The sequence below is a fragment of the Photinus pyralis genome, unplaced genomic scaffold (genome assembly GCF_008802855.1).
Source record: "Photinus pyralis isolate 1611_PpyrPB1 unplaced genomic scaffold, Ppyr1.3 Ppyr1.4_LG1, whole genome shotgun sequence".
NCBI classification, from domain to species: Eukaryota; Metazoa; Arthropoda; class Insecta; order Coleoptera; family Lampyridae; genus Photinus; species Photinus pyralis.
Window position 1 is genome coordinate 69,766,747 of NW_022170249.1, and position 16,631 is coordinate 69,783,377.

Here is a 16,631-nt window from a genome sequence, read left to right on the forward strand (position 1 = left end):
ATCCTTACTATTCTGAAATAAAATATTTTAACGCAATGAGCGCATGGGGTGGAATAATTCAAGTCTGAGCACCTTGAATTGTGCTCCTTGAGCAGTGGCCGTGCACCTATAATTACATTGCACAATAATTTTTTTTTAATTCCGTTAAGTGCCAAAGGAAATGAAGATTTATTCAATTAGCTATCGAATCAAACGCGTATCTAAAAACACAGTTTTAACTGTAACAGGCACTAAAAACCATTAACTTCATGACTGCATAATCAAGCTTCATGGTAAATACACAAGACAAGATCCCTTACATCGACTGCGACAGGTAAAAAAGGTGAACGTACTTGAGGAATTTTGGCGTTTTTCGCCCACGATCTGACAAATATTCGTAGAAGAAAATGAATGATTGACTTATAAAACTAATCGTCTTTAGTAGGTACCTACCTATAGTTTGGTATATGGGTGATTAAGAAAGCTAGGTTGTGGAGAACTATTACGTAAGCTTCTCTGTATTAATATGCAGCGCATAATTTACATTGTTTTATAACAATTATAATAGTCGGGATTCCATATATGAACTGATTACGGAAATATGATACTATACAGGAAGTGTATCAAAGGAAAAAGTTCGTTGCACCATATTATATGTCTTTTGTTTTGTTAATCACATAGGAAACTATATTTTTACTTAGGGTACCCATACATTAAAATAACAATCCAGATTGAAGGTCCACTCATACATAAGGTTTTCACCTGAAGCGAGAAAGAACTAGATTACTAAATTACTTTTACTTTTAGTACTTGGGCAAGGTTGTTTGAATTTCTCATAGCACGTGCTTTGTAGGTTACATTTACGACATAATGAAAGTTTTTCTAGTACACATTACGATGGTGTTATTAATATTGATTATTAGTCGTTTACGCAATTCGGTTACATTAATTTGGCTAATTTGCAAACGGCGCAGTAACTAAAAATAGTGGCTCGGGTTACGAAATCTTCGCTGAACCTAGCCAAAGATCTTTACATATGGCAAATAAACCTTGAGGATCCTTATTAAAATTTTACACACCATTGTTGCAGTTAATTACAATCTAATTAACACACTTCGCACAACTTTCTTCTTATTTGTAAAGTATCGGTTGGTTTTTTCAAAATTGATTCATTTTTAGAAAAAGCTCTGTGTAGAAAGTATAACACTTCCTATTACAAGTTTCGTGGAAAAGTAAAAATGTCTGCAAAAGTTGCTATCCTTGTTGTAAAGAATGGGACTGTTGGTATCTTTCCCTTGAACCGAATCGTGTCCTCTCTCAACATTTTGAAACTGAAGATGCTCAGAATGCACGACTTATTCTGCAATCTGAAGCATTTCGACACGTCTTAAGATCCGTTTGCATTTCTTGGACTTACACATTTCGTTTAAGGTTAAAGTTTCCCAACCGCAAATAGCTTGAAATTGTCCTTTGATGCGATCTGGAAGCATTCAGAACGTGACTAGTGTCGGTTAAGCTATATGTTTTTTGTTGTTATTTGGTTGCGAGGTAATTACAATTGCTATTGTTGTTACAGGAAGATGAAAAGGCCACCGGGACTTTGGATACTGTTATCTGCAGGTAAGATTTGCATTTTTTTAATTTGCTACTAATTTTAATGCGTAGGTATGCGCCTAGACACGTCGAAAAGTGAAAGTTATTGTTTAATTAGTCATAATTGGTGTGCCACGAAATTGTGTAATCGTATCAGGGCAAACCCATGGAACTGTTAGCGAAGAATACAAACTTGATTCCTAATATCTTTACCAGTCCAACTGCTTAATGCGGAAGTGAAACAGCGTTACATATATTTAATGAACATTAATGAATTGATCCTGGAAGGCCATAAAATGAACGGCCTTCGACCAATTAAAAATTAAGGTAATCGGATTTTATAGTATAGGTACCGTTCAAACTGCCCAAATAGTGTCCGTCATCAACCAAAACAACGTTGGGCAGATATAGTTGTTCAATTCAAAAGCAGTCCATATGACTCCCCATAGCTAATATAGAATGGGCTGATGTATGTGTTCTGTCAAATTGGACCTGCACTTTATCGGAGAATTATCCTAGAGAGAGACTATTAGTTTATGCTGCATTTATTATTTATTTATTATCCCTAAAAAATAATAAAGTGTAACGTAACTGCGCCAGACTCAGATTTAAAATATCCCGTACTTTAGTTAAGGCATTCATCTCCCAACCATCAGCGAGTTCCACTTTAAAATTATAATATGAACCCCCTATCAAAAAAAGTGACATAATTTTAAAGGATATTTTGATTGTATCAATTGTATTGTATCAATTGCTCAAAATGCTTTCCACTAGTACGCGCATAATATTACTGTAATATCTGTGCTGACATTCTTCTTCACAGACAAAAGTATCTCTTGTAATTTGCCTACAATTACTCAGTTATTCTGTAACTGGTTCACATATCACTCACGAAACTGGAGCGCTTATGTCCCTACTTTTCCGTGCGTCTGACCATCTGTCCGTTGTCCCGCGCTATAGCTCACTCTCTATATCTCGTCAAAAGTAAAGGAGATTTTAAAAACTCACTTTAATCATGTAGTAAACATTCTGTATGTCACAGAAGAAATTGCTAGTCCAATGTCCAATGAATTTAACTTTGGTAACATTTTTGAGTTTATATTGACGTAACATATAAAGTTTTTGCCATATTTAAGTAATCTTCTTATAATATCTTCTAATTTTTTAATAATCCCACAAAACTACAAAACATTGCTGATTTAATCTAATCTCCATCTGGAGTTACAGTTACCATGCAATCCCACTCGATCTAGGATACCATGTCTGTATGAATGGATTCAAGGAAGGTACAAGATCTTGGAATGAAAGAATTATGGCCAAGCTCCTTTCATTAGATTATTATATGGTCTCTGTGTTCTTTCGAAAAACGGTCATGATAAAAAATTATATAATATACCTACAGTGTGTTAGGTGTGTTAGAGATAATAGGATCATCCTATGGGTCACCTCTTTTATTTGACGAAATTTGAAAGGATGGTCAAATATAATTTTGTATGCGATATCACGATCTATGCGATGACTTTCGGTGAAACAGAAATCGATCAAACTTTTGCTTTCCAAATGTAATGCATATTTATGTTTTTTAATAAGATCTTTGAAAAGAGCAATCAATTTACTATACGACAACATAGAATATGTATATGAAATCTAGCATGCCGTGTGCTGTTAGGATGCGCGGTTATGATACATGGAAAGATCGTATCGCGCAAAAGTAAATCTTCCAAACGAAACCTTGAGCCAGTTGATGCAGGTCTTTGCTGTGTAACATAACCGACAGCTCGTATTATAACAGCACACGAAATGCTAGATTTCATAGTTTCCAAGTTTTCTAAATATTGAATCACGAATTTGTCCATTTTTTGTATATTGACCATATGCATTTCTATGTTGTACAGCAAATTATATGCTTACAAAATCTTAAAAAACATAAGCATTGCATTTGAAAAAAGTTACCTCCAATTCCGGTTAAACAGGAAGCGGTACCCGAAGTTTCAATATGCGATGGGATAGATCATATTATGTGCAAATATAAAATTATTATGACAAATTTTTCGTATCTCGACAAATGAAAGAGATATTGAGGTGACCCTCTCATATAGGATGTCGATTTTTCTGTTTTTAGTCTATGTCAATCCGAGAATATTATAATAATAAATATAAGGTAAATACCGGAGTAGTATAGAACAACTTAAGACCTTCTGCAGGGGTACCTCTAAAAGGCATTACGCGAGTAACTCTGTAATTGGGCGAAAGCCTGTTGAGGGTCCAGAACAAGAGAGGGGCAATAAATAAATAAATTAGGTAGCGTTTTAAAGAGAGAATTTTCAAAAGGCTAAGTAAGAGTTAAACATGAACGATTCGTACTGTTTATGCAAATTACATACCTACACTAATGTCCTAAATGTGAAATATTTATAACAAATTCAGGGTGGGGCACAGAAAAACAAATTTAAATCATCACATATGTTCCTCTCGATCGTCATATTTTGGATGGCACCGGTACGGCGATCACACACCTCGTTCCCCACTTATTAAATTATTAAATGCTGTAAAACTGTAACTTTATATGCAGGGTCTCCCAAATGCCCAGGGACGGTGCTATTATTTTCAAGCGAGTGAAAAAAATCTGAAAATTTTGGGATCAATAAGGGCAATAAAAACTTTATTTTGGATGGTTTGAAACTTTTAATCTAAAATGTAGTTGTTATGACTTCTTATCCATCCCGAGATTTTCGGATTTTTTTCTTCACTCGTTTGAAACTTATACCCCCGTTCCGGGACTTTTGAGTAATCCTATATAATGCGTGAGACAATGTCGAGTGTAGGAGAAGACGAGGCAGAAGAGTATATATCTAAAGGAAAATGTGTTGGGTAAGCTGATTATGATGATTCTTTCCTACGCGCACCTAAACTTCTATCTACGGGACGGGTTAACTAACAAAATTTTAATTTTACAGATACATAATATGGCAGTACATATTTCGTTAGGGTGGGCATATTTAAATCATATCTTAGCCTAGCCAACCAAAAATAATGCTTGCTTTATTTCTCTTTGAAGTCTTTTTATGGAAAATTGCGCGTATAGGTATATGTCACAATGCCCACCTGTCCCTCCTTTATTCTATGCAGACACTATATCTCGTACGAAGCTCTGAAAAGTTTCGCAAAAATAAGTCAGTCGTAGCATACGAAATCATAGTCTCCCATTGATTACAAAAAATTACGTTAATATACAATTACTAAAAACTTCTCTTACATTTCATCTTCTTTCTAATTTCAGGAGTGCTATGCTTGTGTCTACAACAAGGAAATGGATTAAAAGGTACACAACTAATTTTTGGAAAATCATCAACAACCACAAGCACGACAGAAACACCACTCGATGGAGAAGAAGTAGGAGATGAGGTAATACTACAAAATATTTTAATAGGAATTTTTGTACACGTTAAAATTCAAAAATTATCAGTGAACCATATATTTTTGCCTATTGGAGATATCAGAAAATATTAAATTTATATTAAAATTAGTATAAATTAATTCTCCACTTTTTCAGTTACACGAGGTTTTTATTTTTTTGATGTTATTAATTAATGATTCCCAAGTTTGCAACACCGAAAACCCTTAGCATCGTAGGGCTCGAAATTCCATAGACCAATTAAATCTTAAGATTAGTGGACCACTTCCACATGTGTAGAACAAGTATATTATCTAGCGGGACTGTTTCCTAAGGGCTTCATGGAAATTCGGGATATTGGATTTTTACATGATTAAGGGCTTTTAGTTCTCGCCGATGTAGGATAACCTATAAGGGAAGAATACTAGTATGAATTATTTTTACATTTTAATCAAGTAACTTTAAGTTAGTTGTAATATTATTGGGGAGATTAAGTACAATTAGAAACTAATTATTAAAACCGGAGTAACAAAAAAATTAAAAAAGCTAATATTTTAGCAGTATTTCAGCAAGAGTGCCTGTTTGAACCCCTCCTAGACCCAGTTTTCTTATTAGTACTTGTAAGTTGTATTAGAAAAGCTTGCCACAACGCACATAACGATGACAACGTGAAATTATCTATAAATTGAAAACAAATAGTTACATGCTATGTCGTCACGCTTGTGCAACATTTAACTGCATTTGGTACTTTCATGGGTCATAAATACCCATCAAAGTATGAAATTGTCTTGAAATGTTGTATTATACATTTTACATAAATATACCTACACCGACATAAACTTTACTTTTCATGTGTTGCAAGCTAAAGATGATGTTGTGTCATAGTGTAATAAAAACTATCACTATAATAATAGAACCGAGGGAAAACGGATGTCAGCAGAACTTTCATCAAATAAATATTCGCCTCCAAACACTCATGTACCTAACCTTTTAGTTTACCTTATATATACAGGGTGCCCAATATATAGTAGGTATATATTTCGGTACGAACGATTGTATGACATGTTTCTATATAAAAGTTGTTTAACATTTCATTTCCCATAATAAGGCATCATTTAGTTGTTATTTCAGAAAACAAATGAGTAACGAAAAACAATTGAATTTCTTTAAGTAGTAATGTATTCTTTTATTAGGCTCATTTGATAGTTTTTTTTTTTCTTCGCGGTGAGGTAACACGTTAGTACCCTTATACATGAAATTAAAAAAAATTAAAAACTCTATTAAGTAATTACACCAATAACATTAATATAGATATCCTACATCAAAATAAATCAAATGAAGGTTTGCGCCATTCACTTAAAGGTAGTGGCCTAACCTAACCTATTACGAAAAGCTTGAAATGAATGCCTGTGTATTCTGGGCGAAATTGCTGCAGCAATTATTCTAATTTTTTGTCTTCGTGGTTTAATAAGAAACGTACACGTTCATTTGTTTTATTTTGTCGTAAGTTATCTATAGATTAATGTTATTGATGTAATCAATGTTTAAATTTTTTTTGAAAAATGTTCTTGCACTAACATGTTACGTCATCGAAAAGAGAAAAACATCACTATCAAATGAAAAATTTAGCGTAGAAAATCTACACGCTCCCAGACTGTCGCAAAAGCCTCGTCTTCTTGTTGTCTCCAGTATTTAAGGAAACGCAACTTCCTTCATAAAAGCTACTCCTTCATGAATTTTCGAATAAATCGCCAATTACAATTAGAGGAGATAAACTCCAGCCACAACGGAACGCGGAAAAGGTTCTCCACTTCTCCACATAAACGCGCATTTTAACACCTGCATTCTCTTATTCTTTACTTTCTTACTTCTTTACCCAACGGCCAAAAAAAACCTTTTTATAAAACCTGCAGATTTGACCAGAATGTGTCTCACTTACACCATATCTAAATTGAACAATTAAAACGTGATAAAATTTAAACAAGAATTAAGCATTTACAAACAGTTCTAAAAAGAAAAAAAACTATTATTTTTGGGATAATAATTTTATCTTGGCGCATAATAAATCTAAGTTTGTATTTATTAACTAGAAGTTCATTTTGGAAATATTAATACATACCCATTTAGGAATTTTCTTAGAAACCTCGTTTTCGAAAAGAAATCTTATTTCTGCATATTTTGTTACAAACGGTCTTTTTGGGAAAATCTTTCGAAACCTTTTTTAAGAACACATATATCGAAACCTTCCTACACTTTTGTTAGCAATCTATATAGACCTCGCCGCCAAGATATTTATCCCACAAACGTTTTAAGATTACTTTCAAAAATAAACTGTCTGTGTATATACGGTATGGCATTCTACTCAAGGGTTGTTAAGTGTGCATTTTCCTTTTACCACAAATTTTCATAAAATTAGAGCTAAAATACTCATAAATTTGACGTGACCAGCGACCGCCTTTAAGACGTTTACACAAAGACTATAAATTTTAAAATTCATTCAAAAAAATAAAGCGTACCTATGTATATGAGTCCTATTTAAGGGTTGATACGTGTACATTTTCTAGTATCCCCGTAAATTTAACCAGAACATCTCTATACGTTTAACCAAGAAAAGCGACTACATTTGAAAATTATTTCCAAAAAAGTAAAGCATAGGTGTATATATGTTATGTGTCCCATTTAGGGGTTAATAAGTGTAGATTTTCCATTACTCACACTTTGTATAAATTACAGTTAAAACACCTCTAAATTTAACAGGATAGCCACCAATATGTTTACTTTATATAAACTATGACTCATTTTGTAATAACCATGTATGCAGCTCCTGTAAACTCATACTCCTGCATTAGGACCTGACCTGTCTCACCATAACAACAATAGTGGGATATGCTTGGGGTTTGTGTTCGCGGTTTGAGTTCAAGGTCCCGCCTTTGGCTAGGATTAACAGGGGTATAACATTTGCATACAAAGTAGGTTACGAGACATAACAGTATTCCAATAATATATTCAGTCATGAAAAAGTATCACATTTGGCATTTATGTAAAATAAGATAAGGCAAAATAAAAGATGATGACAATAGAAGATCAAATTCAATAAATATTTAACGCTCCCACATAAACTGCCAGACCCATCGTACCAATCGACAACATCATAACTGAATTTTAAGATCACTTTCTTGCGAACTGCTAAAATATAAAATAAATGTGAAAGTTCCATATAGTACGTACACGAAACCTAAAATATAACCGAAATTGTATCAACACCCTGTACATTATAATAAGTGACATTTATTAGATTACCAGAAGTACAGGAGGAAAAAATAAACATAGAAATAGATAATAAATAATTAAAATTAAAAGAAATCAATATTCCGTAATCTAACGGGGCGCAGTTCAGTTCTGTGGTGAGACACCCCAGACCTGTTCTGCCACTTTTATCTTAAATTAAAGCTGCCCACATCTGAGGAAAAATTTCGGGTAAAAATTTCCACGATGCCCTAAATTACCTAAATCCCTGTAGATACTAATACCTTTAACAAATAATGTAGTTTTATTTATAAACAGTGTAATCGGTCGTTTTTGCTTATGGAGAATATGGAAGTAATGATCCTTTTCCTTTGTCAAAGTACCTATTGGGTTAGCTGTAGTGCACTGCTTTTAACAAATGCAGCACAATGAGCATTGAAATCCTCTGCAAGGATCACAGATCCTGTGATTTAAGCAGCAGTCGTCTTATAACCTACCACAGAATTGTCACAATTTTGAGTTCTAAAGTACATACAAAGAAAAACAATGGACAGATTCAAGTCCACTATAACTAAACATATAAGTTTCATGGAAACGTCAGAAAAAACACTTTAAATAAACGGCACAAGGCTCAAACAAATCAGTAACACTGTTTTTTTTTCAAGTCAGTTTTATTGGCAGAGCCGTACTCCTTAATTGACTTTATACACCATTAATAAATAATCAGGGGAAGATCCTCATTTATTCACCACCTATGAGGTTAAAGTCCGACACGTAAAACAACTAAATAATGCATTTCGCCGTTTTATAATTAAATTGGTACCTACATAATAATTTTATTTATATAAATTGAAATTTGTTGGTCAATCCCACTTTGTTTTTTTACAAACTCATCCAAGAGACCATAGGTAGGTCTAATTGCAGAAAATACAATTAAAATATCGATATACGTTGTTACGTTCGCGCTCTTGGACGGACACACAGAGAGTGCGATTTCATAAAGAAGCTTTTCAGCCTAAAGACTTTCGCTGTTTAATAATGAATACTAATGTTCATTTGAGTTGAATGTTTTTTTATATAAAAATCTTGAGATATGTGCCCCCTCAATAATGTGTATATAAGATAAGACTTTGGTATCATAGACCTTTAACGTTAAGATTAACAATAAACCGCTGTTAATCGAGCAGCTTCCAGAAAAAGAACGAAGTAGTATTCAATTACAAATAACTATTAGATTTTTCCCTTTATTGGGTCATGGTATAGGGACGCCATAGATTTAATTGATACCGTGGCAAAGGCATTAAAGATTAAACACCTTTTAAAACATCAAAACGGCCTCGGAAACGGTACCTTACCTATTACCATTGTTTAAAACAATGCTATTACATGCTATTACCATAGTAACGGGCGATCGAAAATGAATTGCTGTCGAGTCGCCTTTGGAAGTTCAAGTTAAATAGGATTTCTGTAAGAAATTAGATTTGCTTTATGCAAAATCATCAGATCAAGTGAATGAAACGATCTCAAATGTATTTTTGTGAAATCTCCGAACCGTGTCTATTTAAAATTAAACTTGCATCTGTAAATGACCATTAAATTAACTAATTCGCATTATTTAACGATTATTTCTGTATCACGCTTTAAATTTCTAATGAAGGATACGATGACCTAATCGAACAGTAAATTGAAGGACGATTTTCAATCAAGTTGGGTTTAGTAACGGCATGTCACTTGCATTGTAATTAAAAATCAGCTTATTACCTATACAAAAATCTGGATTCCCTTCACATTTTATTATATTTAATTCTGTGTGGTGACGCTAATAAAGAAGATGAAGGTATTTATGCACACCTTCACTTTTATTTGTTTGAAACCGCCTACTTTCGTAACACTGGGATTTTTCTTCCGATAAATTGAAAATTTTCAAGGCCAATGTATGGTCGAGTTGGTACCTTCCATGTAAAGGATGTCTTAATGTATTTCAAGGATAAATTAAGGTAAAACGATGCTTTCACTACTTATATTATGCCAAAAAGGAAGTTTGTTTATATATTTCCTTTGTTTTTCAGGTAGCAGCGGAACTAGCACAAACTGCCGAGAATTCCACCAAATCAAATTTTACCGGAAATCCCCAAATCGACTACATTTTTGATCCGAATCTACCAAGAGAGTTAAATGGATACAACCTTTCCAACTACCCCTTTTACAATAGCATGCCTGAAGACATCGATTTCAAGTGCGATGGTCTGCATGATGGTTTCTATGCTAGTGTGCCACACAAATGCCAAGTATGTATTTCTATTAATTTACCTCCATCTATCATTTAAGTCAATGCCAAAAGGAATTACTCTTTGACCTTTTTCCCTAAAAAATGTATGACAAATTTATTAAGAGGGAGTCCTGAAACGGGCCAAAAACCCATTTCCTAAGAAAATGAAACTATGTATATGTTTAAAATGTTGGACAAACTTCATTTGCACAGTAAGGTTATTGGAAGTGTTGATCTGCATTTAGAACACAGAGGTAAATTCGTTCACCATAAGCAGACATTATTTTGATTCAATATACTGTGTTATACATGTCGAGAGTTTATAGCTGATCGCTGGTGAAAGGAAAATATGCAAATAAACGCAAAATATGCTGAATATTTTAATAGAATATGCAAAATGAATTGTATTAATCATTATAAATGTACCTACTGATACCTTTGAAATAGTACATTAATTAAACGTAAATTAAACATTGTTTAAAAACAGACGCGAGTTAGTTACAAATCTCATTAGCGAAGGCAAACATATCGCACATAGTAAAAATGAACACATGTGCACGACTAACACCCCTTTACCGCCTACCAGGATTATTTTTCTGTAGAGATTTGTTTTTCTACACCTTTCAAAGAAGCATTTTTTTTTTAAATTTCAGCGTCAAAACAAAAGAACTTGAAAATGGTTTTTTGATAATTAAAAAATAACTCAAATTAATTTTGATCTAATTCTAAAGTGTTAAAATGCCACATTTAATGGCCTGTATTTTATACATATTTGTGCAGTCTGAGAAAGGCGTAAATGAGTCTAAAAACAAGTACACACACGTACTAAAATTTCAAAAACTTGTGGGGGTATGACCCCCCTCTCCAGGGGGGGGGGATTCTATACTCCAGGGTCTGACGCGGAAGGGGGCCACAGAGATAAATAACATTCACAAGTAGGCCACCAGTAAAAAAAGGTTGAGAAACACTGGATTAATCGACCAAGAAATATCTAGAGTCAAGAATATACTACCTGCTGATCGATTTGCAATATATAGTTTTCATCGGTATAATTGTTGCGAACATTGTCGTTCAATATTTCGTATACATTGAATTTGAGGATTATTTAATAAAGTTTGTTTAAAGTTGACAGGAAAACTTTATTCATTCCACCCCATTTTGAGAAGAAAATTACACCGATGGATATTCTAGAATGAATTATTTGTTAGTAATATACGTAGTATGTTAATTGTTGTCAATACCCCAAGAGCTAGAAATTAACAATTGTCAAATACCACTTTTATGCGATTGTATCTTCAAAAAAGACTTCCAACCAACTTTTCAATTAATAAAAGGCTTTTTTTCTAAAATAAGATCATTTCCATCCAACATTAAATAGCTTCTAAACGCGTTTAGTTTTACAATAGGTATTTTGCAATAGGGATGCCACATGTTTACTGTGAAGATCATCAACGTGAACATTACGCAATATATTTACCTTGAGGTGAACATCATTCTTAGGAAATGTAAACAACTTGAAACCATTTATAGATATGCCTACTGTTTGACTTTTCAAAAAAAGTGAGGAAATCAATATTCATTCTTTATATAACTACATACCAGTAGCGACCATCAGCAATTTGCATACCGTTTTTTAACTTCTGTGTTTACTACTTAGGTAAATTGTTTATGTAATCCTACATTTGCGTTTCATTTTGCGTGCCAAATTTCGATTACTTGCAATTAATAATACTTTTCAATTTCAGGTGTATCACCACTGTTTGTTTGGAACGCGCTATGACTTTTTATGTGCCAATTACACAGCTTTCGATCAAAAAACCTTCATTTGTCATTTCGTGTCGGAGGTAGATTGCAACAATTCGCACAAATATTGGCATCGGTAAGTACTACCAAAATTTAAGGCTGAATCGTTATTTTATTGTTGGTGATATAGGAATGATGCGTTATACCAAGCCGCCACCACAACGACGACGACAGTTAAACCCACGCCTATTTCCATTTCGCCTGCATTGACGGCGTCACCTCGAAGGCCACCACCGGTGAGAAGAAGGCGACCCTCAAGGCGACGTCCTCAATACGATTACGACGATGATTACGAAGAAGAAGAAAGAGACGATTATTATGAAGAGCCGCCTCGTAGAAGAAGAAAAAGGCCGAGGCCACGTCCCCGCCCTGTCTACGACGAGTACGATGATGAGTATGATGATGACCGTCAAGAGAGAAGAGGATCTGGTAGACGTAACGATGAGAGAAGAGAGTCGGAACGAAGAAGAGAGTACGACGATCGTCGACGTTACAAAGATGAAAGAAGGCGAGATTACGATGATCGGTCGCGTTATGACAAAGACGACGATTCAGATTATCGATATGATCGTGACAGAAAAAGAGAAGATGATCGTAAACGTAGACCTCTCGATGGTGAAGATAGCCCTAGGTACGAAAGTAGAAGACCAATGGAGGACCGTTATATCCGACACAAAGGCAATCGTAGACCATATGATGATGAATCTCATGAAGAAGACCGTCGAAGCGTTGACCGTCCCAGAAATTCGCCTCCACAAGAAAATGTTCAGCCACTAGTGAAGCCGAACAGCAGTAGTTCTATATATAATCAACCCCGAATGGCACCTAGAATACGTCCCCCTGTTCCTAAAAATGAGCAAAGTAAGTTTGCATATAAACCTACAGCCGAAGCAGCTTCGACAAATGCGCCGCCTAAAGAAGAAAAATACGATGATTATGACTATGACTTACCACCTCAACGGCCGACACCAAAACACAAGGGAGAGACGGAGCGTCAAGCAGATCGTGAGCGTGACACACGCAGAGGGTCCCGACCGTCGCCTAATAAAAAAATTCAATATGATTTTAGCGATTACGAGGATGATCGAAGTAAGCCCGTGCGACCACAGATGAAGCCAAAGCAAGAGATACTTTCCCGAGAAAAACACAACCGCAACCGCCCAACCACCGACAGCTATGAAGATTCCGACCAAGACCACACTTCTAGAAGTAAGGAACGAAATGTCAGTTCAAAGGAGTCGAAGCATAAGAACGAAGATGTTCCCCCTACAACTGCGAAAGAATCGCCTCGTGACTACCAAGAGACTGTCAGAGTAGTTAAGAGGCCGTTTCTACCTAGTCGCGGAGGAAGTCCATTTTCGACACGTGGATTACAACCAATCGGTGCTAAAGCACTTGATATAACCAGGCACGAGGCAGCATCCACCACTGAAGAAGGACCAGGGAAGGATTATACGGTACAAAATGGTAGACAGTTTCCAGAAACGGGTCCGTCACAATCCGAAGTAAAAGAATTGCCGACAGAAGAAGAAAAGTCAGAAGAAGAAATTAAACCACCTCCTACTGTAGCCAAAGTAGCGAACCGTTTAAAATACCAAAACCCAGATGAAACGGAGAGCAAAGAAGAGCTCGCGTCCCTTCCAAACCGTCCACAGGTGCAGGTGCGCTTCAACGGCAAGCCAAAGGAATTCAGTACTCCTCCAAGAAAAAATCCATTAGATATCAACGAAAGTGAATACGATGTAACGCTAAACGACGCTTTAAACCCCACATTACCTAATTTACCAATACGTAATTATCCCACAGGTTTCAGTGCGCAGAACGATTATTACAACGACAACTACAACAGACCGAGGTACGACAATTACAACCGTTCGCCCGAAGGCCGATTTCAAGTTAGAGCGCCTAGTCAAAAAATTGAAAGTATTGCCGACCCTTACATTGGTAATCAGCCGAGGAAATATGTAGCGAATGTAGCGATACCACCAGATCCTCTTTATCAAAATTATAGGCAAAATTCGCAACTAACTCAGGCTCACGCGCATGGATATTTTCCAGTCTACTAGACAAAATTTGAGTGATCTCTAAATTAGTTAAGTAAAATTACTTCGCTCGCCCAAATGGCTGTAAGTGGTAGACATTTTCGAGAACGTGGTGATAATGTGTATACGTGCTATTTATACAACGAACGGCGAAAAAGACTGTAGGGGCTTTAAGATAAATTTTTTGTAGTTCGCTAAGTAATTTATTTGTTAATGATCTACGATTTTTTACACTCATGTTTCTAAACTGTATACTGCTGATGCTATTGTTATGTCGTTCTTAAAATTGTTACACGTTGCCTTGTGAGCGGAATGTGTGTTTAGAATTTGTAAAATATCCACCCTTTAAAAATAAATAAATTCAAAATTTTCTATTTTTTTAAGAGAGTATCAACACATACCTAGTCAAAGAGTAACTAATAATTTTGATGAAAGCATAGCAATGGATTGCCAACTTAAAGTTACAATTTGGGAAACGAAACGATAGTATATATTTGGAATATTTTCTGAGGTATTTGAGTCAAAGATCCTTTAATTTTTTAATAGGAACCCTTTTTATGTTCACTAATAAACTTCACTGGAAAATTAAAGCATGTGTTTAGTGAAATTGTTCTAAGATTTTAATTTGGAATTTGGAAAAACGACCAAAACAATCGCTAAGTTATTCTTTACACATTTTCGGTGCTAAATAATAAATAAAACGTTCTCTTGCAATTTTTTTAACGATCCCTGTGTTTTTTTTGGTTTGACTAGACTTAGACTACAAACAAGATACGAATTTACCAATTTGGTGGGGAACCTACACATGCATTGTATCTTGGCGCTAATAAGTATCCGTTTTGTGATTAAAATATACTTATACAGGACGACATTAAAAAAAATTCAAGTGGGCCATCTGTTTTACGTTTCGGCGGCATGGAGATTGCCAGTGACAACGTACATTACATACAAGTTTTTTGGTACGTCCAACACCTGACCTCTACCACCTCCATTCAGAAATTTGAAATTTAATCCTGCCATACTTGCGACGGAACATGTCCCAAAAAATGTTTACAGTGACACCATAAGCGAAGTTTTGGAGTACAACAATGCAGGAATGGGTTCATTATTTGGTCAAAATACGCGTAGTCACCAAGAAGGCATTGGAGATTTATGAAAGGCGCTCGAATAACGACCGTCACTTAAAGTTGCACTTTTTTGCTATATTTATAATTTATATATTTGAATTTAATAATACATTTGCCACCTCGGATCATTTCATATTCGCAAATTTAAATATTAAGAAGTTCAGCCAGTGAACGTGACGCAAGACGTATACATTCGTAGGCTCGTGAATGACGTACTGCGCATTATGTTGTTCAAAATTGAACAGAAATTGTGCATTTTCTAACTTAATTGTTTTCAGGCTATTTTGCGATGTTGGAATACGTTGCATTTGTGTTTAATGTTACACTAAGAACCTTCGAGCAATGCAAAATTCTTGTAGGTATTCGAAAGTACATTTATTTATAGATATATATTGTTTGGAAAAGAAGACCTGTAACCGTTAGGGCTGAAGTGGAACGTTTTTTTACAAATGCGTAATCCCTGTAAGAATCTACACCCTCAATACGAAGATTAAAAAATGAAATTTTGAGGTTCTTATATGTGACTTTTTGGAAACGGAATATCAGCCTATATGACTAAGCGGCCCAAATGAATCACTCACATAACGCTAGACTAAAATTTTCCTCTGATTTAGACTTACCTTTAGCAACGGAGGCCTTTTAGTCCTCACTTATTTATTAAGTACACGACCCGCACGATTATTTTTTTCACTATACACTATTTTACACTACAGAAATCGACGTAAAAAACGTCTTAAACGCGATCGAACCGACGCGGCAAAACAGAATGACTGCCCGTTCAGGTAAATTTCTGGTTTTAACCATTGAATTAGCATAGGTGAATCAGGCCACTAACTCTTATCGCTTCTCTTACCTTCGAGCACACTCCTTATCAATCCACATATTTTTAAAACAAACGCATAGAATTTTGATTATTTTTGTACAGACGCATTTTTGAAAAGTTATATTGATTTTTAACTCCATCCATTTGATCTACTAATTCAAACTAAACGCAAAACATTTGCATCGTCACTATTTAGTATGTACAGGCAATAAGGGTAGAACAAATTAGAGACAAGCTAATTATTTTTAGCTATCGGCTGCACTTTTCCGTCCGTCGCTCTGTCACACGTACTACTTTTGCACAAGTGATCGGATTCGGGTGATATGGGGTTGATTTTGAAAGGGCTTGGGCCAAG

At 35.0% G+C, this 16,631-nt stretch overlaps 1 protein-coding gene across 2 annotated transcripts; it reads left to right on the forward strand.

Annotated features, from left to right (window-relative positions):
* Positions 1-1,451: 1,451 nt before the first annotated feature.
* LOC116177223 (uncharacterized protein DDB_G0283697-like) lies at positions 1,452-14,697 on the forward strand. 2 transcript variants are annotated; one of them, XM_031496143.1, is made up of 6 exons: positions 1,452-1,599; positions 4,853-4,977; positions 10,282-10,500; positions 12,227-12,360; positions 12,415-14,026; positions 14,091-14,697. In XM_031496143.1, exons 1-6 carry the CDS (start codon positions 1,500-1,502, stop codon positions 14,250-14,252), a joined length of 2,352 nt encoding a protein of 783 aa, XP_031352003.1. In that variant the 5' UTR covers positions 1,452-1,499; the 3' UTR covers positions 14,253-14,697. The 2 variants fall into 2 exon arrangements, with proteins under 2 accessions (XP_031352003.1, XP_031351995.1); XM_031496135.1 differs by having other exon boundaries at positions 12,415-14,697.
* Positions 14,698-16,631: the final 1,934 nt, after the last annotated feature.